This window comes from Podarcis filfolensis (assembly GCF_964270895.1).
Source record: "Podarcis filfolensis genome assembly, chromosome: 11".
Lineage (NCBI taxonomy): Eukaryota > Metazoa > Chordata > Lepidosauria > Squamata > Lacertidae > Podarcis > Podarcis filfolensis.
Genome location: NC_139613.1, coordinates 11,110,970 through 11,136,339, shown reverse-complemented (window position 1 = coordinate 11,136,339; position 25,370 = coordinate 11,110,970). Strand labels below are relative to the sequence as shown.

The 25,370-nt window shown below is 44.6% G+C and overlaps 1 protein-coding gene across 1 annotated transcript in view; it reads left to right on the top strand.

Annotated features, from left to right (window-relative positions):
• Window positions 1–419: 419 nt before the first annotated feature.
• MEX3C (mex-3 RNA binding family member C) overlaps window positions 420–25,370 on the top strand; it is a 30,916-nt gene continuing 5,965 nt past the window's right edge. The window contains exon 1 of the mRNA XM_083575584.1: window positions 420–1,904. Coding sequence (XP_083431710.1) covers window positions 446–1,904 — 1,459 coding nt within the window. The 5' untranslated portion in view covers window positions 420–445. The remainder of the gene's footprint in view (window positions 1,905–25,370) is intronic.

The following is a 25,370-nucleotide window of genomic DNA, read 5'->3' as shown; positions in this document are numbered from 1 at the left end:
TTCTGTGCATGTTCAGAGGCACGCTTGCGGGTGTTTGTGTGTGAACCCGTCGAATATATTATTATTATTTAAAAAGATGGCATATAATCTCTGGACGGGCGCCCATCCATTGTCTCCTGCTCCTCCCTCGCCTCAGCGCGGCTGGTGCCCTTCAACCTTCCCTCCCTCAGGCGCTTCTGCCTTTCTCCCTCTTCCCTCCGTTCCTCTTCCCACGCGGGGTGAGGGAGGGAAGCGGGAAGCTGACCGAAGGCCGGGGTGAGTGAGGGGTTGGGCCAGGCCAGGCCGCGGAGGGCAGGCAGGGCAAGGCCTCGGCTCACCCGGCCGGCGCCACCGCCGCCGCCTCAGCCTCCCTCCCGCCCCCGTCACAATACCCGCCCGGCCGACCCAACAATCCTGCGGGGCCTGGCGGCGAGATTGGGCCCGAGGCGAGCGGGCGGGCGCGTGGATGGTGTCTGAGGAGACCAGAGGGCAGGAGGGAGAAGAGCAGCAGCAGGCGCCGCCGCCGCCCTCTCCGCAAACGCCGCCGCCGCCGCCGCCGCTTCTTCTCGCCCCGCGCCCCTTTCCCCGTCCAGGCGCGGCCGGAGCAGCCGCTTTCCCCCCCTCCACCTCCGCCGCCTCCTCCTGCGGCCGCGGCAGCAGCAGCAGCCACCGCCTTCCCGGGGCCCTGCCCAAGCGCCGGCTGCTGCTGCGGTTGCTGAGCCGCCGCTGCCACCACCCAATCGCCCGGCTGGGGGAGCGGCGCGGGGCGGGGCTGGAGCTGCCTGGGCCGCCGCCGCCTGCGGCCGCCGCCGCCGCCGCTGCTGCTGCTGGAGGAGCCGGCGGGGGGAAGCCGCCATGGAACAAAAGAAGCGCTGAGCCGAGCGGCGGCCGTGGCGGCGGCACCACCGTCGTCGCCGTCGCCGCCGCCGCTCCTGCTGCCAGCGCCTCGCCTCAAGCCCCGCAAGAGGCGGAGGAGGAGGAAGAAGAAGAGGAGGAGGAGGAAGAGGAGGAGGAGGCCGTCGTCCTCGCCGCCGCCGCGGGAGAGCCGGCAGCAGCAGCAGCATGTCGCCCAGCAGGGCCCAGTAGCCCCAGCGCGTCGCCCCTTCCTCCTCTTCCTTCTTCTCCGCCCGCTGCTGCTGCCGGCGGCGGCCTTGCCGAGGCCATGCCGAGCGGCAGCGCCTCGCCGTCGCCTCAGGAGGAGCCGCCCGAGCTGGTGGGGCTGCTGCTGCCGCCTAGGCCACCGCCGGGCCTGCTGCTCCACTATCACCACCATCACCCGCTGCTGCTGCCGCCGCCGCCGCCGCCGCCTTCGCCGCCGCTGCTGAGGGAACGCCTGGCCGGCTTGGGCCTGGGCGAGGCGGCGCCCGTTCCGTCGCTGGAGCGCCCGGAGGAGGAAGAGGAGGGCGGCGGCGGCGAGGAAGAGGGGGCGGCCCCCGAGGGCGGCGGCGGCGGCGACCTGGAGCTGGACTTGGAGGAGCCGCCTGACGAGGAGGACGACGACGACCGAGGAGGAGGCGGCGGCGGGGAGGACTTGCTGCTGGAGCCCGGCGGCGGCGTCGGCGTCCCGGCGGCCTCCCTCCTGCTGCTGCCTCCGCCGCCGCCGCCGGCCTTGCCCCCCGGGCTGGGCTCGGTCATGCTGCCGCCGCCCCTCTCCTCCGGCTCGGCCTTCGAGGCCCAGGAGGCGGCGCTCGGCGGGGCGCTGTACGGGCCCGGCGACGATGCCCACCACGGCGGCGTGATGGCGGCGATGCTCTCGCAGGGCTACGGGCCGCCCGGAGGAGGTGTGGCGGCGGCGGCCGGGATCCCTCCGGTGCCGGCCTTGAACGGCGAGCAGGCGGCGCTGCTGAGGAGGAAGAGCGTCAACACCACCGAGTGCGTGCCGGTGCCCAGCTCCGAGCATGTGGCCGAGATTGTGGGGCGGCAGGGTGAGTGCTGCGGGGGTGGGAAGGAGAGCAGGAGGAGGCCTTGGGGTTGGGGAAGGCTGAGTAGATCGGGGATCGGGGCCCCCAAATTAGGTGGGCACTGGGGAAGGAAGAGGAGAGGCTGGTGCGTGGGGGGGGAATCTGGATAAACTGGGTTCGGGCGAGGCCTCCCTAATTATTATTATTATTGCCATTGTTGGAGGCTGCCCTGTTCTCTTGTGCATGGGAAGCACGAGGGGGGCGGGCGGGTAGCATGCCCCATTGAATGCACACACACGAAATTTGCACGAGGCCAGGGAAGCCAAGGGTAAGTGCAATGGGATACTGGGAAGGGCTGGGTCCGATGGAATGGGATGACTTGGAGCGAAGGCGAAGTTCCGGGGTGGGTCAGGAGACCCCCGGGCATTCGGAGCAGGAGGAAGTCGGGTTTGAACCTTGGGATTGCCAGGATGCCAGGTGGGGGTAATGGGGAGGAGGGGGAAATTGTCTGGAGGATAAGGGGTTTGGAGGGGTGCGACCTCGGGCGATGCAGGATCATAGCTGTCAACTTTTCCCTTTTCCTGCGAGGAATCCTATTCAAAATAATTGAATTTCCCTTTTGCAAAGGGAAAAGTTGACAGCTATGTGCAGGATTGACATGTGCTAGAAGTTGAGAAGACCTCTTGGTTTTGGAACTTGGGGGGTTGGGATTGGTAGGTGCCCTGCCGGGTTACAGGATTGCTGAATGGGTTACCTTGGTGGTGGTGGTGGTGGGTTAATACCAACAGGTGGGTGAGGAAGTGGCGTTCCGAAATGTGAGGTGCTTTCTGGTGTTCCTGTGACCTGTAGAGAAAGGGAAGCTGCGCAAGAGTTATGAGCTGGATTGGGAAGGAAAGGTCCAAGGTATTGTAAAACTAAATGTAGGAGACCTTTGGACAGGCCTGGGCATGTTCCACAGAAAGCATGAGCAGATTTTGGTGACTTAAGTTTTCACAGACAGTAACAACTTAGTTGTATGGGTGGTAGAACTGAGTAGGGCCTGTGGGGTTTGTTTTTTTTTTATTAAGAACAGACACTTAGAAATAATGTTTGCTTCCATTAAGTGGGGATGGGAATACTGTATATTGCTCGTAAAGAAAGGATCAGAGATCTTTCAGGAAGCGTTATTTTGGAGAAGACGAATAAAACATTTATCGCAAGTAGAACCGTGCACAAAGTCTTATTGTTGCAGAGTTTGGAATGGATGATATCGAAGCCTGATGTTAGGAAAAACTTTCTAAATAAGCATAACTTAGCAGTGGAAAAGATTGCCTGGGGTGTGGTGGAATCTCCACCCTTCAGGCCAGGGGGAGGTTAGGAAAGAATTGAGTTGGGATAGGTGATGAATTCAATGCCTGGGGCTGGCAAGAGGCATGAATATTGAGATGACTTCCTGGTAGAAAGCTGGTGTGATGTTAAGAGTACTAGGGAGACCAGAGTTCAGTCCCCAACTTGGTCATGTAGCTCACTTAATGATGCACTTGTCACCTGCTCAGTCTTCATTGTGAGAATAGGTCCCATTTTCCTTGGAAAGATAGACATGTAATGTGGTGTGAGGCCATTGCTAATATACACAAGCACCTTATAGCCTGTGGTAAAGGACTCCTACCACAATAAAGGGCTACTTCAGTTGTATGGTTCTGAGAGCTCTTTCAATGAAGGATTTGATATATCTTAACTGCATGCTATGTGGTGATTTGCTATCTGCAGGGATACACTTGGGAAGATGCTGTTTTCTTGCTGTAGGTGGTCTGTAACGATGTCAGTGGTAATATAAGTGTGGGAAGGGAGAACTCTGGCGACAGATCTACTGGGATATAATAATTTATAGTTGAAGGGTTGGCATAATCCAAGCTGGTGCAGTATCAGAGGGGTGGGTTAGAAGATAACTAGCAGAGCCCCTTTGTAAAGCAATAGGCAAATAAAGATGAGTCGCAGCCACTTTTTCCACAGCTTGTGCTTTCCTTGTCCCCCTCCTCTCCCATCTACAGTGTAGAGTACTGTATTCCAAGTTTCATAAAAGCACAAAACCAAACTAGTTGAATTAATGCCACTCATCCTTTCCCATTCTCTGTGAGTTAATTGTCAGTTGCTTTCCTGTCACCCCTCCTCCTCTTCAGAGTTATCCCCCATCTGTCCTTTTTTGTCTGGGAACACAATAACCTGAAGTTGGTGGGAAGGCGTATTCAAGGACACAACAAAAGCGCCAGGCTTTTGTGACCTGTGAAGCAATAAATAAAAAGCTGAAGCAGACATAGCTGGCTTTGCAGATACAAGGATAGACATCATTTGTTGCTGTAAATTTTAAGTGCCTATCCTTTCCTCCCAAAAACTTGATTTTGTTGTTTTTTAAAAACTTTAGCTCTGATTATAACTGAATATATAACCTCAGGCCAGATGCTGCCACCAGGCTTTTAACTACCTCTGTTAGCAGTCAACTGACTTGTTAGGGACTGACTCAGATCAGCAAAGTTATGCTACTGTGACTTTTACTTTGACATGCTTCCCTTTGTGCTGAATCAGGCCATAAATAAAAAGAAATGGGTTTTACAGAAAGCAGATTTAAGGAGGGAATACATGTATTGTTTCATGTTTGCCTGGCCAATGTCTCCAATCCTCCAGCTTCTGCTTTCTGCTGTTGCTTCTACCAAGTACCCTGTTTCTCAGTTTGTGCTTGTCTGATAAGGACATGACTTGTGATGTCATAAAATCAAGTTATCACTTCCTTGTGGATGGTGTGGTCAGTGATAAAAGCATTTCCATTAAACCAAAGTACTATATAGCATGTGATTTTTTTTGTTATTTGATAAACACTTCAAAAGTTTGGCTGTCTCTTGTGTTTTAAAAGTATTTTTAGTCATTGTGCTTCTTAACTGATTAATCAGCTACTTTAAATTTGGTTAATTTGCATATGATTTGCATATGCTGAAAGTCATTTATTATTTAATAAACAGTACTTATTGCTCATTATTAGAAAATATTAACAATCCTCTTTCCCTGTATTTCATCCCATGTCACAATAACATTCCAGAACCAACAGCTTTTCTGCTTCAGGCTAGATAACCTTTTAAAGATTACTCATGTGATGTACTTATTCAGTAGGGCAAATTGGACTATACTTTCCTCCTACCCGTGTCCATCATGTGGAGAGGAGACTGGCCCACTGACCTTCATCTCTAGCATCCTCAGCTGTCCATGTGGGAAAATTCAAATATATCCAGCACTCGTGGTGGGGATCCTCCTGCCCACAGGCTTAATTATGCTTGCCCGAGCCATGCCCACCTGCCATACACCTAACTTCATATGTTGTCAGGTATGGGCATATAAAGGCACAGTGGGGCTGCAAGGACATCAGTCAGCTGATCAGCGGGACTTGCATAGTCCTGTGCATGAAAGCTCAATAATCAGCTGATTGTTGGAGCTTGCAGAGCACAGGGTTAAGGCTTCCATGCTCATGCTATGCAAAAACTGGTCATTGTGATGCCAGCTGATTGACAGGTGGATAGCCCTGTCCACCTGTCTAACTTAGCCCACAAGGCTGTGGGAGGTAAGAAGCCCACCAGCCAGCCAAATCCTGTTCCCACTTATGTCCTAAATCAGGCACATCCAACAGGTAGATAGTGATCTACCGGTAGATCACTGGATGTCTGTGGTAGATCACTAGACAATCACTGGCTTCCCCCAAAGAAGTTCAACATTTAAACCGCCCTGCACCCCCAAAAATGGGGCTTTCGTCCTCACTTAAAAAGCTCAACAACCTTGACCTGAACCCCAGAAAAAGGGGGCAGATCACTGCCAGTCTTTAACTCTGTGAATAAAGCATAGTCTCTTGGGAGTTGGCCATCCCTGTCGTAAACCATCCTTCCACAACCTAGTGTGTTTTAGACTGAAACTCCCATCATCCCCACCCAGTGGTGGGATATAATGGTAGTTATAGTCTAAAAAGATCTGGAGGGCACCCAGAAGGGAACACTATCTTATGCGCATAAAATTCAACATGTGTAAGTCAAATCTTGTAATCAGTTTATTGACAAAATCTGCTGATGAATAATATACACTTTTAGCTTGCACACATAAGAAATTATGCACTTAGATAGTATCTGAACATGACATCCCCATGGTTAGGGGCGTCAGGGACTAAGTGGAGAGAGCATGCATGTTTATTCTTCTCTCCACGTAATAGACTGCCTTTGGGGGCATGTAGTCCTGTGGATTTTATTACCTTGGTAACTGGCAAAAGAGAACACTATTTAGAGATTAGAGCTGCCATGGAAGTCTATTTTAAATCTCAGAGGCAGATCATAGAATTGTAGAGTTGGGAGCGATCCGAGGGGTCATCTAGTCCAGCCCTCTGCAATGCAGAAATCACAGCTAAAGAATCTTTGACAGATAGCCATCCAACCGCCGAAGGAGGAGAGTGCACCACCTTCCGATGTAGACATCAAACAGCTCTTATTATCGGAAGGTTCTTCCTAATGTTTTGTCGGAATCTCCTTTCTTGTTATTTAAATCCATTGGTTTGGGTTCTACCCCCTGGAACAGGAGAAAACAAGCTTGCACCATCTTCCATGTGACAGCCCTTCAGATATTTGAAGATGGCTATCCTATCCTATAACCTCTTGGTATTATCTTCTCCAGGCTAATCATGCCCAACTCCCTCAACCATTCCTCATAATGCTTGGTTTGCAGGCCCTTAATCATCTTGGTTGCCCTCCTTTACATACATTCTAGCTTGTCAATATCTTTCTTAAACTCTGATGCCCAGAATTAGGTGTAATTCCCTAAAAGTCTTTATTGAAGTAATAATATTTTTTTAAAAAAAGTAATATTTATTAAGAGTTTAAAGATTACAAAAAGAAGAAAAAGAGTTAAACAAAGCAAAACAATACAATACAAAATAGAAAACAAAAACAATACTTATCTTAACAAAACAAAAGCAAGAACAAAAACAATTAAAAACATATCCAATATTTCCATATCTTGTCTTTCATTTACTTGTTTCAACGACCTCCTCACACCTCCCTTTTTTGTATTCCAATTCAATTAGCTATTTCAGCAAATCCTTTCCAGCTTTCTCATTTTTTGTCCTATAATTTATCTTAGCCCAATCTAACCTTATTTTTTCCCCTTTGGCCCATTAAACAATCTATTCTTACTTAATTCTTTATAACATTCCTACTAAAGCCATATGGTTTCATTCCAACATCCTTCTAACATTCATTAATTTTACAGTGTTTCTGTAAATAGTCTTTAAATTTTTTCCAATCTTCTTCCACCGACTCTTCTCCCTGGTCTCGGATTCTGCCAGTCATTTCCGCCAGTTCCATATAGTCCATCAACTTCATCTGCCATTCTTCCCAGGTGGGTAGATCTTGTGTCTTCCAATACTTTGCGATGAGTATTCTTGCTGCTGTTGTAGCATACATAAAGAAAGTTCTATCCTTCTTTGGCACCAATTGGCCGACCATGCCCAGGAGAAAGGCCTCTGGTTTCTTCAGGAAGGTATATTTAAATACCTTTTTCATTTCACTATAAAGCATCTCCCAGAATGTCTTAATCCTTGGGCATCTTAATCCTTGGGAATATTTTTAAAAAACCCGTTACAAACTATATGTTAAATAAATAGCTGTCCCATCGTTTCTTATGTGACTTAGGTTGAAGTTTCTTGGGTGCCTGCTTTTTATTTTCATGTTTATGACAAAAAGGCTCTTCTGCTCTCAAATTTATGCCCTGTTTACTCTAGATTCTTTATTTATAGCTATCCTGAGGATCTTACTACATTGCACAAAAGCAGGAAATCATACTTTCAAAGAAGAAAAATGCATTTTTAAATGTGGACCTTTTATACAAACAAAAGCAGAAGAAATATGTTGGAGTGTTCACAGTTACTCCTTTTAAGAGAATTGCAGGCATTAGGGAATTTAAGAAATTGTGTGACCATTTACAGTGCAATCATGACTCCCACATACAACACATCCCCACAATTCCAGCTGATATATTTTTCACCCTGGCTGAGCTCTTCTTAAGCTGGCGACATAACTTGGCACATTTGCTTAGACTGTTTGTGTTCAAGCCATACTGGCACAAATCTAAGTGGTGGGAAGAGAGAGAGAGAGATTAGGGCAAAAAGGGTTGTGTCAAGTGTGGGAAATGAGTGTGCTGGGGTGGGGAGAGGAATAAAACGACACTGCATCCTGACTCCATTCACTGATCCTGCCCACCTGTTTGGTGAATATACACCACCAAAATACAAGGGTAACTAAAACTCATCCCGTAGGCATCAATGGAAGAGCAGAAAATGAAGGTTTACAGTTCCACCTATATACACCATACACACAAGAGAAGCTTGGATGTATTTAAATTTGCACAGAAGATAGGTTGGATTATCTGCCTCATTAGTATTTCCCTGGAGGCTAGAATCCTATGCACAATTTACTTTGGGTATAAGTCCCATTGAACTTAAGAGTTGTCTACCTAGAAATAAACTCTTGCATAGGATTGATTTGCTAGTCCAGTAGCTGTCAAGTAATATATTCTGCAGCCTGGATTGTAAACTACTAGTTTGTTGATTCTACCAAGAAGTAAGGAAAGAAGTAGCAGCCAATCTAAATACATTGTTTCCCCAATCTCCGTTCCCAGTTCATAACAAGTGGTTGAAGCACCTTTTCACAGTGAGGTGTGAGCTACTGCAAAACAAGCACACTATAGGATCTGTTGCTTGGCATCTGTCATAAAGGTTGGTATGCAAGTTATGTTAACTACCTGCAATTAAATGTTGCAAGATACAATCCTCAAGTGTGGTATATGCTTCTGATATGCTCCTCAATGTTGAACAAGTAGCTCTTCCCCAGAAGTACTTTATCAGGGATTCAGTTCCTTCAAACCAGATTGAGAAAATGTTATTTGCGTAAGAATTAAGTCCTGTTCTGTTTCCCCACCACCACCACCAGCAAAGGCTATTGTTGTTTATTGCAGTTACTTTTCGTACTACATGTTCCTGCTATTTAGTTTCTGATGCCACTACAGAGTCAGCATAGCAAAGAACATGTCATAAATAGATTTGTGGCACCGCAAAGAAATTCCTGTTGAAAAAAATGTTTTCTGTAAGAGGCATGAGTGAGGAGAGGAATAAACAAACATTAGTGCATCTGTACATTTTAAACAGTTCTCAAAATTATATTGTGCTATTTGCACCTAGAAAACAAAAGTTGGCCAGTTGAGATGTCTGCATTCAAGACTACACCTGGCCAGCTCAGCATTCTATGCCCCCATGGTAGAATTTAACATTTCTGAAAGTACCTAAAACAGTTGCCCAGGTTATTTCTCCAGCCTTCCAAAAGCCAAGTGGGTGGGACAAAGGAACTATGTTTCATCCAGAGGCAAAAAAACCCCACTAACATGAAGGAATCTGAGTAGAATTTGCCTTTAAAAGTGGATGAGGCTAAATGGATTTTCCTTACTCACATGATACCTGCTTTGCCAGGCATGCTCAGTGACAAAGTTGCCATAAGAGGCATAGTTAATCCAGGCTAATATAACCTCAGGTAACAACCCCCCCCCCGAGTAGTTTTTTTTGTGGGGGGGGGAGAGTTGTCACCATTTTATAGTGAATGGCTTGTTCCACTTAAAGATGTGGTTGTCATAAAACATTTTGAGGAATGTTGAAAAATAAATACCTGTTCAGAAGGACATATTGTTAGAATCCTTGCTTACATTCTACAGTACAATTGTACATACCATGTATAGTCAGAGCTTGTATTACCATAGCAGCTAGAGCTCCATCCCCTTTGATATGGATGGGCAAAGGGCTATTGGTCCCATTTTGTACGATCAGCTCCATAATATTCTTGCAGTGAAGCTGGTAAACTGTGGGTTGGGTGATGTAAGTCTTAGGTAGATTTGTAGCTGCCTGTCTGACCATACATAAAGAGTACTCACTAACTCCTTACCCTGAAAAAAGTGGCAAGTGCAGTGCTGTAGAGTTCTGTCCTAGGCGCATTGTTGTTCAGCATCTTTATTAACTACTTGGATGAAGAAATTGAGGTGATGGTCACCAAATTTGCAGACGGGAGGGATAGTTAATGCCATGGAAGACAGGATTCACTCTGACCTTAACGGATTGGAGAACAGGACCCACACTAATAATATGAATTTCAATAAGGACAAATGTAAGGTTCTGCACTTAGGCAGGAAAAAACAGCTGCACACATATAAGATGGGGGACACTTAGCTTGGCAGTGTGATGCAGCAGCAAAAAAGAAAGAAAAGCTAATGCTATTCTAGGATGCATCAACAGATGTACAGTGTCCCATTCAAGGGAACTCAGTAGTACCATTCTGTTTTGCCTTGATCAGACCACACCTGGAGTACTGTGTCCAGTTCTGGGCACTGCAGTTTAAGAAGAAGAATGACAAGCTGGAATGTGCAGAAGAGGGCAACCAAGATGACCAAGGGTCTGGAATCCAAGCATTGGAAGGAATGGTTGAGGAAGTAGGGTAGCCTTGATGAGAGGAGACTGAGAGGAGATATGATAGTCATCTAAAAATCAGACTCAGACTCATTTCCTCTCCAGTGTGGCAAAGTCACAAGCAGGGGAGGAGCAAAAGCTCTTTTGTGCTTTATTTACATTACAGTGAACGCTCTGGTTGCGAATATGATCCGTGCGGGAAGCACATTCGCAACCCGCAGCGCCGCATCTGCGCATGCACGGGTCGCGATTTGGCACTTATGCGCAAAGCGCCATTTAGCGCTTCTGTGCATGTGCAAGTGCCGAAACCCGGAAGTAACCCATTCCAGTACTTCTGGGTTCGGCACGGTGCGCAACCTGAAATCGCACAACCTGAAGTGTCTGTAACCTGAGGTATGACTGTACTGTACCTAGTTTATGTTGTGTGCAAACTAGGCCAATGTAAGTTGTTTCTCCCAACCCAATTTGACACTTCTTTGAGGACAAGTATAGCTTATACAATGCTATAGAAAGGTAATAAATTGAAGGTACATTACATGTTATTAAAGTTCTCATTTGACATAAATAGTAATTTTATGAAAAATGGATTTAGTTAAATGATGGTTTAACAAGGGGGGAAAAGCTCCAAAGGTTTTAAGAATAGTAAATGGCTCCCCTGCTAACTAGGCTGCTCATTTTTACCCATTGTTACCTTGTTTGTTCTTTGCTGACTGAAAAGTCTTAGGCTTAAAAAGTACTTGAAATTTCAATAGAGGTAATATGGGAGGACCTCTGTGCTTTATAAAGGCAAAACAAAAAATACAATATAGCTGATTTATTTAGCTGGAAATTGCCATTTAAGTTTGCAATTTCTTCAGACAGTCTTTTGTACACTCCACATTTGGGATGGAGGATAAATCAAATCAAGTTAATAGAGGTTAGGTCTCTATCAACAGGTATTAGCCATTACAGTTATATGGAACCTCTGGATTCAGAGGCAGCCTACCAGATGCTGAGAAGGGCTGCTATCTTCCTCTTCAGCTGGTGAGCTTCCTGGAGGCATCTGGTTGGCCATTGTTGGAAACAAGTTTCTGGGTCTTAATATGATAGTGTAGGGTACCTCTTAAATTCTTATGATGACTCCTGTGAAATTTGCACTGCAAGAAACTGAATTCCAGAGCATTAATAATTGGGGTAGAGTAGTTGCAGATGGAGTGATTTATTTTGTAAAGGAAACTTTACAATGGTGAAAGATTTGTGAGCTTTTTGAAAACAGGGCCAGATGGACATTAAGATTACAGTTCTTGAGAGAGTTACTGAAGAGTGGTAACTTAACAGAAATGTGGTAACCTAACCAAGCAAGGTAATTATGCATCTTGATGACAGATGTTTTCCATCCAGAATTAGTATATATCAAAATATGCTACTGGCATATCCTTGTAACTTCCACTGTGGAATATTAATACATCAGAGTTCCCAGAGTCCGAAACTGGAATGTGTTAGGTATTTTAGGTATTTTTTTTCTTTCTTTTTTGACCTTCGTGTGATTTCAGTGGGTGGGCATTATGTGTGCACATTCCATTTCTTCAGCTGCTTGCGAATTTATAGCCTTACATTCAGCACCGTCAGTACTGAAGCCATTGCTGGCAGGGCTGCAGTAAGTATCTCACCGCTCCATTCACTACAAGCTTTGCTCTGTGTTATGAGGCACAGAGTCATCCAGAATGATTTGCGGCCAAAAATGGACAGTGTTAGGCACACCGCACAGCAAGCAGAGAATTCAGGCCAGGAACAAGTTTCAATGACCACCTTGAGAATAGGTTGGTGACCGCTGCTGGTTGGCTTGCTTTGTCTCCAGCCCAAATTTGGTGGCTGGTCTCACCTGCTGCGTGTGATGACATCACAAAAACTTGTAGTACCATTTCTAAAGAGGAGAACCAGGCAGCCCCCAATCGAAGCTTTCTTGGAGTCTGTACAACTCCAAACTTCCTTGCAATAAGAATAGGAAGGTCAGAAGGGGGGAAAAGAAACAGAGCCCCAAACCTAGCCTTTGGTTTATTGAATCTCCAGAACAGAGGTCAAAAATTAAAAAGGAGGCAAACTTCTAAACCTGCTAAAGAAAATATTGTCATGCCTGTCTGTCTGTTTGTATTTTATATAAATTATGCCTTTTGAGTGCCAACATCAAGAGGCAGCTGTCGGTATTGGACTTCTGAATGAGTAGGAAAATAGGAAGTTGTCTTGTATTGAGTTTATCTAGCTCAGTAGTTTATCTAGTCTACACTGGAAGGCAGCAGCTTTCCAGGATTTCAGCTGGGGTCTCTGCCAGCCCTTCTAGCTGGAGATTGAACCAGGGACTTTCAACATGCAAAGCAATTAATCTCTGACCCTGCCACAAATAAAAATGAATTTATCTTTGTGGACATGGGGAGCTCCTCATTCAGAGGATAAGAAATCACTTCAGCTTGTGACACAGTCGTTAGAATGTGTTAGGAGTAATAATAAAATATTGGAGTGCATTTCCAAACATGAACTCCAAAGTCAGAGAAGTCAGGGGGAGAGTCCCATATTGCATGCTTAAATCTCTTCATGCATTTCCCTAGATGAGAGTCAACCTGAATATACTTGATATGCTAATCGGGTTACGAAAAGGTATGTAGTGTAAAACATTTCCGATCTTTTCACACCCAGCACCCACATTTAACTCAAACATGCATTTGGGGGACCCATTTCTTAACCCTTTACCATATATGTGCATGGTGTTAGTTAAAACATTTGAGAAGCAGTGATACAATGGACCCCCTCCTTTTCATGGTGCTTTATTTTATTTGCTAAAATAAATAAACAAGCATTGAAATGCAGACATACAAGACTCCAGGAGTGTGAGGCTGTAGAGCCCTTGAAACTTTCTGTGTATTTGTCCAATCTGGCGCTTTTGAAGGGGTATGGGACTTAGGTGCTTTGTTTGGTGTAATAGAACATGTAAACCTGACTCATGGAGGTGGGTGTTCAAATCACCATCCAGCTGTGACTCTCACAAGGTAACCCTGGGCATAACCTATTCTCCAGGTAATCTGAACTCTGGGAGAAAGGGGTATATAGATTTGTCAAAATAAAAACATTTTTCCAACAATGATCATAAAGACACATAATAGTCACCTTCATAGTGATGGGGTTTGAGAGCTATTGCAAAACTCGGTTAGTCCTGCAAACATAGAGGAAGGATTGCTCAAGGCTGTAGATTCTGGGACAAGAAGCCGGGCTAGAGGCTGTGTTGTGGGTTAGGGAATTCTGATGATTAAGGAAGTTCTGCCCATGCTTCCTGCTCACATCCTCTCTGGTTTCAGTCTTTTGGCAGGCACTGTCTGCACGTGATTTTAGTTTTGCTTGACAGCTGTGAGGGCTCGAAGCACTTCTCTGTGTATGTTTTTGTTAGGCTTATTTTAATGAAAGCTGAGTTCCCAGAGTCCTCCTAAGAGGCCAAGGCCAAGTGATCTGATCACAGCCATGGAGGTTTTGTTTATAACTCTTCTCTCTGTTCCATAACCTTTGTGACTAATGGCAGTCACTGCCCTTTCCATGCAGAGTGATTGTGACTGTTATCTGAGGGCAAGTTATGAAGCTCATTTGGGCTCAAAAAAAGAAAAAAAAATGCTGAGACACTTCCTCCAGTGCAGTTGTGAACTCCAAATGTAATTCAGCATGTTATATATTGATATTGCATGTTATTTTTTTTTCCATTATCATTCTTACTGGGGGATTCTAAATCAAATTTCAGTAACTTTCAGTTCCCTTTCAGTTCTTAGGAAGTTCTGCAACATTTCCTCCGGGACCCCCTGCAACTGTCTTATTTCAATGTTATAGTTACCTTTTGAAGGTGAACAGATTTGTGTCAGCCACTGAAAAGGCTTGGTAATGGAAATCTAGAGGCTTGGTGAATTCTGGCTTTGAGAACAGTTTTTTCCCATTTGTGATACATTAGTATTTCAGGCTTATTTCTGCATCTCTTTAAATAAATTTGTTTAAAATCAGTGCTAAGGTAGTGCTTCAAAAACGCACCAGTACTCACAAATAATGTGTTACTGAGGACTCAGCTATACAGCTGCAAATAAAACGTTTTAAATGTGTTGTAAAATACAACATACAAATGTGACACTAGATGGTGATGGCGAGCTATGGCAAATTCAATATATTTTTCAAAACATTTTTTAAAAAAGCATTTTCACAGTGTTTTTCATGTGTGTGTAGTTTCCACCTGAGGAGGGATTTCAGTGCTCCTCTGGGCTCCTCCTGCTTGCAGCTGTAACAAGCAAGATAGCACTGTGTTTTTTATACTGTGAAATAATATCTACTTATAGGCAAGTACAAATGGGTGAGTTACCCTTGGACTGGCTCAGAACCAGTTTGATTTGAATCTCCTACCCATACACAAATGACAACGCAGCCAATAGAGAGAAAGAACTGCTGGCTGTATGAAACATTTCCATGCATCTGGTGATCACACAAGACATCAAAGTTAGTCCACATAGTGGGAAACAGGCAGGTCTGCCCAAAGTACCTGCTTGGGGCCACCCCCACTAGGGACCCTCTTTCCCAGTGACACTTGGTAAGTATTTGCATCCCACCAGTATAGTGTTCATACGACTGGACTGTAACAATCACCAATATCTTTTCAGAAGCAATGAATTATAGTTAAAACAGAACAAAGCAGTGTTTTCTGTGTAGTGGAAATAGACTATTCATTTTGTTTATAGAAATTATTTCAGAACTTTAATACATTGCAGTTCCTGGGTAGTTCAGCATAAAAAGGGAGCATATGATCCTCATAAGTACTCGGTGTATGATCCTAGTGAGATACAGAGATCAACTAGATTCTGCTGCCAGGGATCAAACCATAATATGACCACATGGACTGTTGTGCTGCAGTGATAATTACTGAATATGTTTTCCCCACAGTGATTGCTTTTCAAACAGTAGCCTTTCATCAAAAGCTCACAAGAGTGACATAAATACAGTTTTTAAGAGATACAGTGGTACTTTGGAAGTCGAATGGAATCCGTTCCAGAAGTCTGTTCGACTTCCAAAACGTTTGGAAACCAAGGCGCAGCTTCCGATTGGCTTCCAATTGGAAGCTGTGGAAGCAGCGCCAGACGTTCAGATTCCACAAAACGTTCGCAAACTGGAACACTCACTTCCGGGTTTGCGGTGTTCGGGACCCAAAACGTTCGACTCGCAAGGCGTTCGTCAACCAAGATATGACTGTAATGGGCGGGATTCACCTTACAAACCCCCTCAACAGAAACCCTGTGCAACTGGGCTCCCTCCCTTTTACTCCCTGTTCACCCTGAAATTGGCTCGGGGTGTGTGTGTAGGAGAATCCCCAGCATAGTGGGGGGGGGGGGGGAATACTATCTGGCAAGGCTGATAAGCTTATGTAAACGAAAACACTTGTAGTATCACATTAAATTCCACCGTAAATGTTTGCATTACGTTCAGATTTCATTTTTACCAGTTTTTTAAAAATAGAAACTTGTTATACTTGAAGCTTTTACAATCTGGCAATTTTCATTAAAATAAAACTTTAAAAGTAATCAGTTTTTATCTCTCCTGGCAGTGGGTGGATGAGCTAAGGAGGATATGATAATGTGTCCCACATACTAGTTAACTATGTTTAAGGTTGAGGTTTTTTACAATCAGGCGGTTGTGCCCATTTTCTTAAATAAATGAATTCACCCGTACCATTTCTGTAGCTGTGACTTTTCAGCTGCTAAACATGAATAAACCATAATGCCCAGATCAGTCTTTGTATATAAGCTACACTATATAATTGCATGGTTCTTTCTCCCCATCCCCACCAGTTTAAGTTGAAGTTTTGGAGGCTAGTTAACAGGTGTCATTGAACAAGTGCTCCACCTTGTTTTGTGTAATTAAAGTTGATGAATTAATTGCTCCTTTGATTAAAATATACTCACTGTAAGACTAGTTGAGCTAGTATAACCTGGCTTCTGGCCTTTGAATCAGTACAAAATAGTGAAAGTTCCCTTTTGGGCGTAGGGTTATTATTTAATGAATTTATTATCCCGCCCTTCCTCCCAAAGGTGCCTAGGGTGGCAAGCAAATTCACAGTTGTTGTTTTTGTAAAGTCAACCTTCTAAAACAAGATAGAAGGAACTGGTCCACCTAGCTTAGTATCATCTCTTGAAATGGACTTAGTTCTCCAGCCCTTAGGCAGCAGACTTCTCAACACTATGCTACCTAGCTTCCTTTAGCTGAAGGTGCTGTGGACCGAACCTGGGCCCTTGTGCTTACAGGTATATGTTCCACCTGCCAACTTATATGGCAATCACATTTTATTTACAAGAGCTTGGAACCAGAGACGTCTTGCACAAGCAGAAAAGCACTTACGCAAGGCAGTCGCCTGCCAATTTATCTCTTGTTACCCTACCCTGCTATAGTCCCCCATACCCAGTCACATGCCATTCCAGAGAGTCCCTCACCCTTCAGAAGTGGCTTTCCAGGGATCCTTGGAATTGCAGTGCAGATAGGTGCCTGGAAAGCCCTGCCACATGAGTGGAATTCTGCTAATATATCTCAAGATCCAATGTTTTAATTGCTATGCGTTTCCCCCACAAAGATGTATCTTTTGGTGTCCTTTATTGTAGTGTTTCTTCCAAACTGACCTGATTTGGAGGCAAGTACTTTGTCTTCAGCAGCCTACCTTGAGTGAGAGAGAGGGGGGGAGCTCTCGGGGATTGTTAGTTACTTAAGAAATGTGCATATATTCTTCTAGTTTACCTCGGCAGTATTTCCATATGTGCTGTTTCCCTCTATAAAGTTATGCATTTCAACCTGGAAATGCTAATAGTAATTACTTAACAGACATGCCTTGCAGAGACTAGCGCAGGCTTGTTATGTGCATCAGTATTTGGGGGTAACTGCCAGAGTTCCCTTGGGTATTGTTTTTCTCTCTCCTTAGGCTACTCAAAGTTGCCAGTGAACAGACAGTTTTGTCGTCATATAACATAACCTGCACTGTAAAACTAGCAGAGCCAAGCAACTAACTTTGTTTGGTTGGTGTTGCTTTTCTCATCACAGGAAAGGGTCCAGACTCCACTCTTAGAGCAGGATTGGAATATCTGTGGCATTTGCCATGTGCTGACTGCCTGCAAACTTTAATTTTGTGGGGAGTCTTTTGCACCCTGATACCTGTTACCAATCATAAATGTGGAGGAATATGGGGTGCCTTTGCATGTGGCTATGCGGTGCAGACAACCAGCTCCCCATGTGGTTGTGTGCATCTTGCAATCAAATAATTGTCACTTTGGTTCACCCTTTGCTGTTGGAAAGAGAGAATGGTAAAAACACGTGTAAAACAAGCAAAGGAGAGAAGGCTGCAATGATAAAACAGATTGGTGGGTGGGGGGTGTATGTATACACACAGAGAGAGAGAGCCCTGCTTTTCCTCTTTGAGACTGTTTTCTGTCAGTTTATTGGCATACAATAAGCCTGATAGCGCATCACATTTTCCTGAAGTGCAGAATTGCAAGGAGACAGGTTTTTTGGATCTGTATTCCAAAATGTGAGAGCTTCCTATCATTCACACTTTTTTGTGCAACTAGAAAAATGCCTGCTCTAATTAGAGTTAAAAGATGTCCAGAGACTTCAGCAGTTGCATTGACTGTAGCTAGAGTCCCAGTGAATTCGGACACTTCTTAACCTCTATACTAGTTATATATTAAGCCAGCTTTTGCCAACCTGGTGGCCTTCAGATGTTTTGAACTAAAACCCCACCTACCCCCAGCCATCACTGCCATATTGATGCTGGTGCTGATGGGAATTGCCGCCAAAAAGATAGGGAGGACACTAGATTGGTGAAGGCTATATACAGAAGTCATGCGTTTGGCCTGCATATCCCAAGGGAAGCCAGCAGATTTTAAGGTGTGCCAAGTCTAAACAGATGTCAGCAAGAGAGGTGAGAGGGCAAGTGGAACAGCCGACTTCTGAACTGCCACTGTTCCAGACCAGAGGCTGACGGGTAAGCACAAGTTTTCTTGTTTCAGTTCCTTATTCTTCAAAGACCAGCACTTGCAGTGACGTAGGCAGTACTTCCTTAATTTGGTGCCTCTCTTCCATGTAAAGAGGAATAACCAAGTAGAAGGAAACAGGTGGGCTTGACTGCTAAGATGAGCTGTACATTTCAGCAGGCATTGTGACGTTGCTACACATGTGCAAGCAGGCATAGACTCCTGGAGATTAAAGCAATGACTGAGATATGCTCAGCTGGGCTGTTTGGAGAGTTTCTGCCATGTCCTTGCTGTGCCTGAGGACATCACCTGTTGACGCTGAGATTCCCTTTCTTTGAATATTTCCACACTCAGCTGCCTTGCAAATATCCTGAACTGTAGTTAAGTAATCCATTATACTTTTGGTAAGCATTGCTCCAAAATTGCTCATCTTTGTGTATTATTATTTTATTTTTTTTAAAGTAAATTTTGATTATGGTTTAGAAAGATTTTGCTTGTTCAATTGTTGCTTAGCTTTTGGGTTTGAAGGGTTGTATTCAAAAGATATTGGGATATACAGTGGTACCTCTGGTTACGTACTTAATTCGTTCCGGAGGTCCGTTCTTAACCTGAAACTGTTCTTAACCTGAAGCACCACTTTAGCTAATGGGGCCTCCTGCTGCCGCTGCGCCGCTGGAACACGATTTCTGTTTTCATCCTGAAGCAAAGTTCTTAACCTGAAGCACTATTTCTGGGTTAGCGGAGTCTGTAACCTGAAGCGTATGTAACCTGAAGCGTGTGTAACCCGAGGTACCACTGTACTCTTCAGAAGGAAGCAGTGGGTTAGATCAGGGCGGTCCACTTTTCATACCTGCAGGCCATGTACTACCTTGTTGCACAAAGTGGGGAGCCAGGCCAAAAGGGGGGGACCCCACCCTTGTGCTGCCTTCTCAAAGCCAACTAAATGAGGTGTCGGGCTTTAGGAAGGAGGCACAAGGCTCTGGCAGGGTTCTGAAGCCTTTCCACCTCCTTTGGCGCCTTACCCAGCTGTGGGAAGGTAGCACAGGGGCCACATTGTTGGATCACACTGAGTTAGATAATGCGAAATGCATTTTTGTGTTCTCGGCCACTTTTAAAATGTGGTCATTTGTAAGGGAAATAAGTAAGCTATAATGGAAGGAGTGTATAGTGGTACATAGAGGTTACATACGCTTCAGGTTACATACTCCGCTAACCCAGAAATAGTGCTTCAGGTTAAGAACTTTGCTTCAGGATGAGAACAGAAATCATGCTCCGGCGGCACAGCAGCAGCAGCAGGCCCCACTAGCTAAAGTGGTGCTTCAGGTTAAGAACAGTTTCAGGTTAAGTACAGACCTCCGGAATGAATTAAGTACTTAACCCGAGGTACCACTGTAATAACTTAGGCACAGGCAACGAGTCTGTAGAGAAACATTTCTGAAAATCAGTGAAGATTCAGTAACATTTCATTCTGCGGTGGAGGAGAGACAAACAGATTGAAGAAACATCAACTTTGTTCTCGTCTGACCCCAAACCTGCCATGTTTGATTTTGAGTAGATCTTTTCTTGGCTACATAGTATTCAAAAATATTTATTTTTGGTGTATTATAATTTGTTTCTCTGATGTGATGTCTAAATAGAAGGTGTCATTTCTAGAGATCTTCTAGTTGCATAGCAGCCAGTTATTTGCTTTCTACATTTCCAGGAATAATTCTTTCTATGCTTGATACAGGGGTCAGAGATATTGGCATGCCTTGGTACCCAGCCAAAATGTCTTCCTGTCGTTGCGCTATCCCTCCCCTCCAGAGAGAGGGATTCCTTGCACCAAAACATGCAAATAATATGGAATGATAACAAGAATAGGTTTTAGATAACATGGCGGTCAAGCTTAGAGTAGGGAATTTTAGCACCCCACTTCGCGATAGATGGCTATTTCCAGTTATACGATTCCAAGCTGACTTGAGTCCTATCAGGGGGAAAAGCAGAGTATAAATAAATTTATCATCATCTTCATCATCTACTATGCCCCATCTTGTATTTTTTCTTTCGAGCATCCTCTGCTTCCACTGACAGCCCCATTAAATGTCAAAATCTTTTGAAAGCATCTATGTTGAAAGCTGAGTTGATGTAAAACAAATGCATGCAAATCTGCTTAGCTAAAATAATGTATTCTAACACAAAGTTTGCACTTTCCTGGCAAATAAAATAACATTTGTGCGCTGCATGCATCCTACCCACAATACCAGAGAGAGAGAGAGAGAAAGAGAGAGAGAGAAAGCAGGATCAGCCCAACAGATGCAGAAAGTATCAACTAGCTGACTTGAAGGATAAATCTATTATTATGGAAATATAACCCAGGATACATGTAGAAAAGTTTAAAACTACAAATACTGCACAGATGTGGGGGCAGTGAGGGGAGAGGAGTGGTGAACCTACTCAAAATCATGATAGGAACAACCCTCAATTATTGCAAGCAGCTTCCAGCATTAAATTTTCCTAGTGAGGTGAAGAGCTTGATAATAAGCATCTATCAAGGAAATACTGCTCCAGCCCTAAGGAATGTATAAAAGAAACTCAGCCAGAAAGAGGGGTGGGCACATCCCATTTATATTAGCAGCAGCAAAAAGCACCTCGCTCGGCGCAGTAACCTTTTGGACATGGCTTTGAGAGAGGGCAAAAAGATAAATCCATTGAGAGTGAGGGCAGTCCTGCTATGTTCCATCTCAGTCACACCAGCATGTTGTCAACTTTGGCACCGTCTTCCTCACTGTACGATACCCACTAGGCAAGGATCACCAGTGAGATTATTGCCAGGAAGAAGACTCTGTTTACTTACTCATTTTGAGGATTTATAGCCCAACTTTTAATTGAGTGGATTAAATTGAATGTTTTCTTTTTTAATGGCATTGAAGGAGACCAGTAAAAAGCAGCAGACTGAATGGCAGTGAGCAGGTTTTTTTAATAAAGAATGTTCACAGCACTGTGGGGGGGGGGGGAAGGAAGGTGCTATTTAGCTCTGTTCCCAAAGCAACATTTTCTCCCTGAGCATGAAGCTGGCAAACAATAAGGACCGCCCTAGTATGTAATTTGGCCAAGCTTTTACCTGTTTGTACCAGTGGTGGTAGAAGAGAGCTGGAAACAGAAGGCTCACAACTATTTTAAGTCACTATTAGGGCTGCAAACAGTCTTGCAAAACTTAGGAGAAAGATTGGAGGAAGGGATATAGGCAGAAAGAGAACTGATTTAGGGAATAGGAGCCTGCTCTATCTTATTCTCCTCCCCCCAAACCCCAATTTCCCTTCAAGTATTGCTCTTGGAAATTATTATCTCCAGGTGTCTGCTGGCTAGGATTACTTAGCAGTGAAGGAAAATAATAAGAAAAACCAGGAGGTCAGTGGCCCATCTAATCCAGCACCCTGTTGTCACAGTGGCCAACCTGGTGCCTTTGTGAAGCCTGCAAGCAGGATCTTAGCACAAGAGTACTGTGGTTTCCATCAACTGGTACTTCTGTATGGCTTCCAGAGTTCCCACCGCTGAAATGAATTCTGGAACTGTGCTCTGGGAAACCTTGGCTCAAAGAGAAGGTGGAGGAAACAGCAAGATAGTACAGTGGTACCTCGGGTTAAGAACTTGATTCGTTCCAGAGGTCTGTTCTTAACCTGAAACTGTTCTTAACCTGAGGTACCACTTCAGCTAATGGGGCCTCCTGCTGCCGCCACGCTGCCTCCGCGTGATTTCTGTTCTCATCCTGAAGTAAAGTTCTTAACCCGAGATACTATTTCTGGGTTAGTGGAGTCTGTAACCTGAAGCGTCTGTAACCTGAAGCGTATGTAACCCAGCTAGCAGCGTGGTATCTAGAGCTGGACAATCATATCACATCTTAGATCTTATTCCACCTACAAAGGTTGCTTATTTGCTTCTAATCACTTTAATGCCGGTGTTAACCTTTAAAGCCCCTACCAACCTAGGTTACCTCAAGGACTATCTATTTCTGTGTAAAGGTGCCTGTTTTTTAAAAAATAAATGTCAGAGGACATCTCCCTTTCTATTACAATGTGAGATTAGTCAGACAGGTACAAGACACAGGATCTTCTGAAAGCACCAAAACTATGAGATGCCCTTCTTGTGGAGATTCATCTACTCATAAACTTTTCATCACAAGCTTTTAATGCTTAACAATTTGCTGCTTTTAGGGATCTTTATGGACTGCCGCTTCTAACGTGATTTTTTAATAGTGCTGCTATTTTTAGTACTTTATCAGCTGTAATTGTATTCTACAGAAAGGTAGAATATAATTAAAATTAATAATACTGAGGGGTCTGCTTTTTGCCCTCATCAGCAGCCTCAACACCATTCACTGAGCCATCTTCCAGAGGTCCTGGATCTTGCTGCATGTCATACTGGACTGCCGCTGTAGGGAGAAGCAACACTGGTCTTGGAAGGAAACCCGGGTCTGTTTTACCACCTGAGAAGGCTAAAAGTAAATAAGAGTCTGCCTTGCTTCTTCTCCAAACTTCTGGAGACTCTGGAAAAAGGGGGAGCTGCTAATGGTGATCTGGGAAGAGGGATTTGCCAAGCATTCAGGGCGTGGACACATATTTCCATACACAACCTCCTTATCTCACACACTGATGCAGGAGCATTTCAGCCAGTTCACCACAGATCCACCCAAGCAAATCAGACCAAAACTTATGCATCACAGAGCATTGTACGTATATTGCCAGCCACAGTTGGAAACAAAATGAAGGACTTGATTTGTCTGTGGGTCCTATCCAACTGACTCTTAAAAGGTTCCCAGAAAGCTACTTAAAGCAAACAGCTTCAAGCTGACCCAATCACGTAGTCAAGCCACGTGAAGCAGAAAAGCTAACAGAAGTAGTCTGGATCAACAGTCAAGTAGAGAAATTCTTGTCCAATTCTAATTAGTGGTCATTGGTGAAAAATGAGCCTATGCTAACTCCCTGGGCAATGGAACTTCCTGAGCAGTTGCATTGGAAGGCAGACTGCAGTATAGTTTGCAAGCTGCTGAACATGGGACTATATTTATTTTTATTCACAAGTATGGTGATGGAATATTTCGCCTAGCAAATAACTTGTCAGCTGCATTTGTGGAGGGGGTTCTCCAACAAATTCTATGGTCAGAAAGGGCAGCAATGGTGCATACTGAGTATCATGGTCTTTTTGGGAAAGGGCAATGATTAGGTCTCCTGGTTGTATGAGGGATTTGGCACTGAGTAACTGAAGAGAGTTTTCACATACACATGCACACCAGAGAGTAGACAAAAAAGGTCTTACAAATAGAGGTTGATCGAACCAGAACCCTGACACCTCTTAACTGCACATGGCCAAAGGCATGGGTGCAATAGGCACACATCTTGAATTCTCTACAGTCTCTCTTCCCATCCTTCCGCAGTAGGTAATGGGCACAGCTTCTGTCTTAAGCAGGTTAGTGTCCAATCCCCCTTAACTATGTCATCAACACATCACACAGGTTCAATGATAAAAGGGAAAGGACCATAGGGCTTGCACAAAGTGCACCTTGCAGCATGCAAGCTCCAAGCTCTTTCTCCCCCTTCAAAGATGCAGTGAGGGTTTGACCTTGGAGGACATGCACCCTCTGGTCCAAACACCCAGTGGCCCAATTCCCTCCTTCCTGAAGCATTGTTTTAGCTACAAGGAGAACGGCCCATTAACAAGTTGCAAGAGGAGCAGAGGCTTTGCCTTGCGAATGCACTTCCTCTGAGCCCAATACCTCCCTCTCCTTTTCCACCCATGAAATGTCCACGTATCCCAGTTTGTGGTGCATTTAGACATAGTAGTAAATATTTTGCATGGACATACTGAAGAAAATTACAGCAGCGCTGCGCTCCAGTCCTGAAAACTAACTTTGCTTATTCCCTCCATCCTTCTGCACTTTGCTTATTCCCTCCATCCTTCTGCACATACCTGGCTGACTTGACTTGGGCATCCTCAATGTGATCTTTCACCTATAGAAATAAGAGGAATAATGAAAGAGGGCTGGTGAAGTATCAATTAAAAAAAAACACACTTGAGAGAAGGACTGTGTTTGCCTGCCAAGCTTTTGCTTTTACTAAAATTGTTCATTTTTGTTTAGAACGATGGAAATATTCAACTCACAGGCAGGCATATCTGTACATACATCTTGGTGACTACATTGGAACACAATGTAGTCTTTCGGTGTTCCACATCCAGAATTGAGCATGTAGTTCAAGGCCTCAGATAAGAAAAAACAACTTCCCATAGGTGGGTGTCAGTTTGTTTGTACATACAGTTACACCACCTTGTACCAGTAAATAGGGAATCACCTATGTAGTGTGGTAGTTTGTTCTCATAGTTCTAGATCAGTAGCCCTAGGTTTATTAATGAACTGTGTGTATTCTTTAACATCTCTTTGAGCGTGTCTGGAGACAATATCTTGCTAACAAATCAGCACTGCACAGTTTAACTCAATTTTTCCAAGCATCAGATCTATTCTGTCATCACAACAGAAAATGCATGTGGCAATCTCTCACATGTCCAGGGATTTGGAAACAAGGTGTGGGAGATTGTAAGTTTCCCTCCTTTATAGCTTTGGGCCTCAGCCTCCAGGACAGTCTGTTAGAAGCATAAAATGTACCAGTAACTCACCCTAGCTTAATACTTTTACCAGGCTATTAGATGGCATGTTGAAGACGTGATTTAATGGAGAAGACAAGGAAGGCAGCAGACACGAAGGTCAGCCAGTGGAACTACAGAAGAAGGTTAATGGCCTGTGTTCTGGCCTGGCTGCCTTTACAGTAGTCTATTGCATCTGTATCTTGCTACCAGTTCCTTACAAACTAAACTCATTTAGCATTGATTGATGACGCATTCAGAAGTTTCAGGTGTCGGAGGCTGCGGCTTCCTCTCGATTGCTGTTTCTTCTCTCCAAATAACAAAGGAGAGATTGACCTTGGAGTCTGTAGAGTCAGCTTTCCTGTAAAA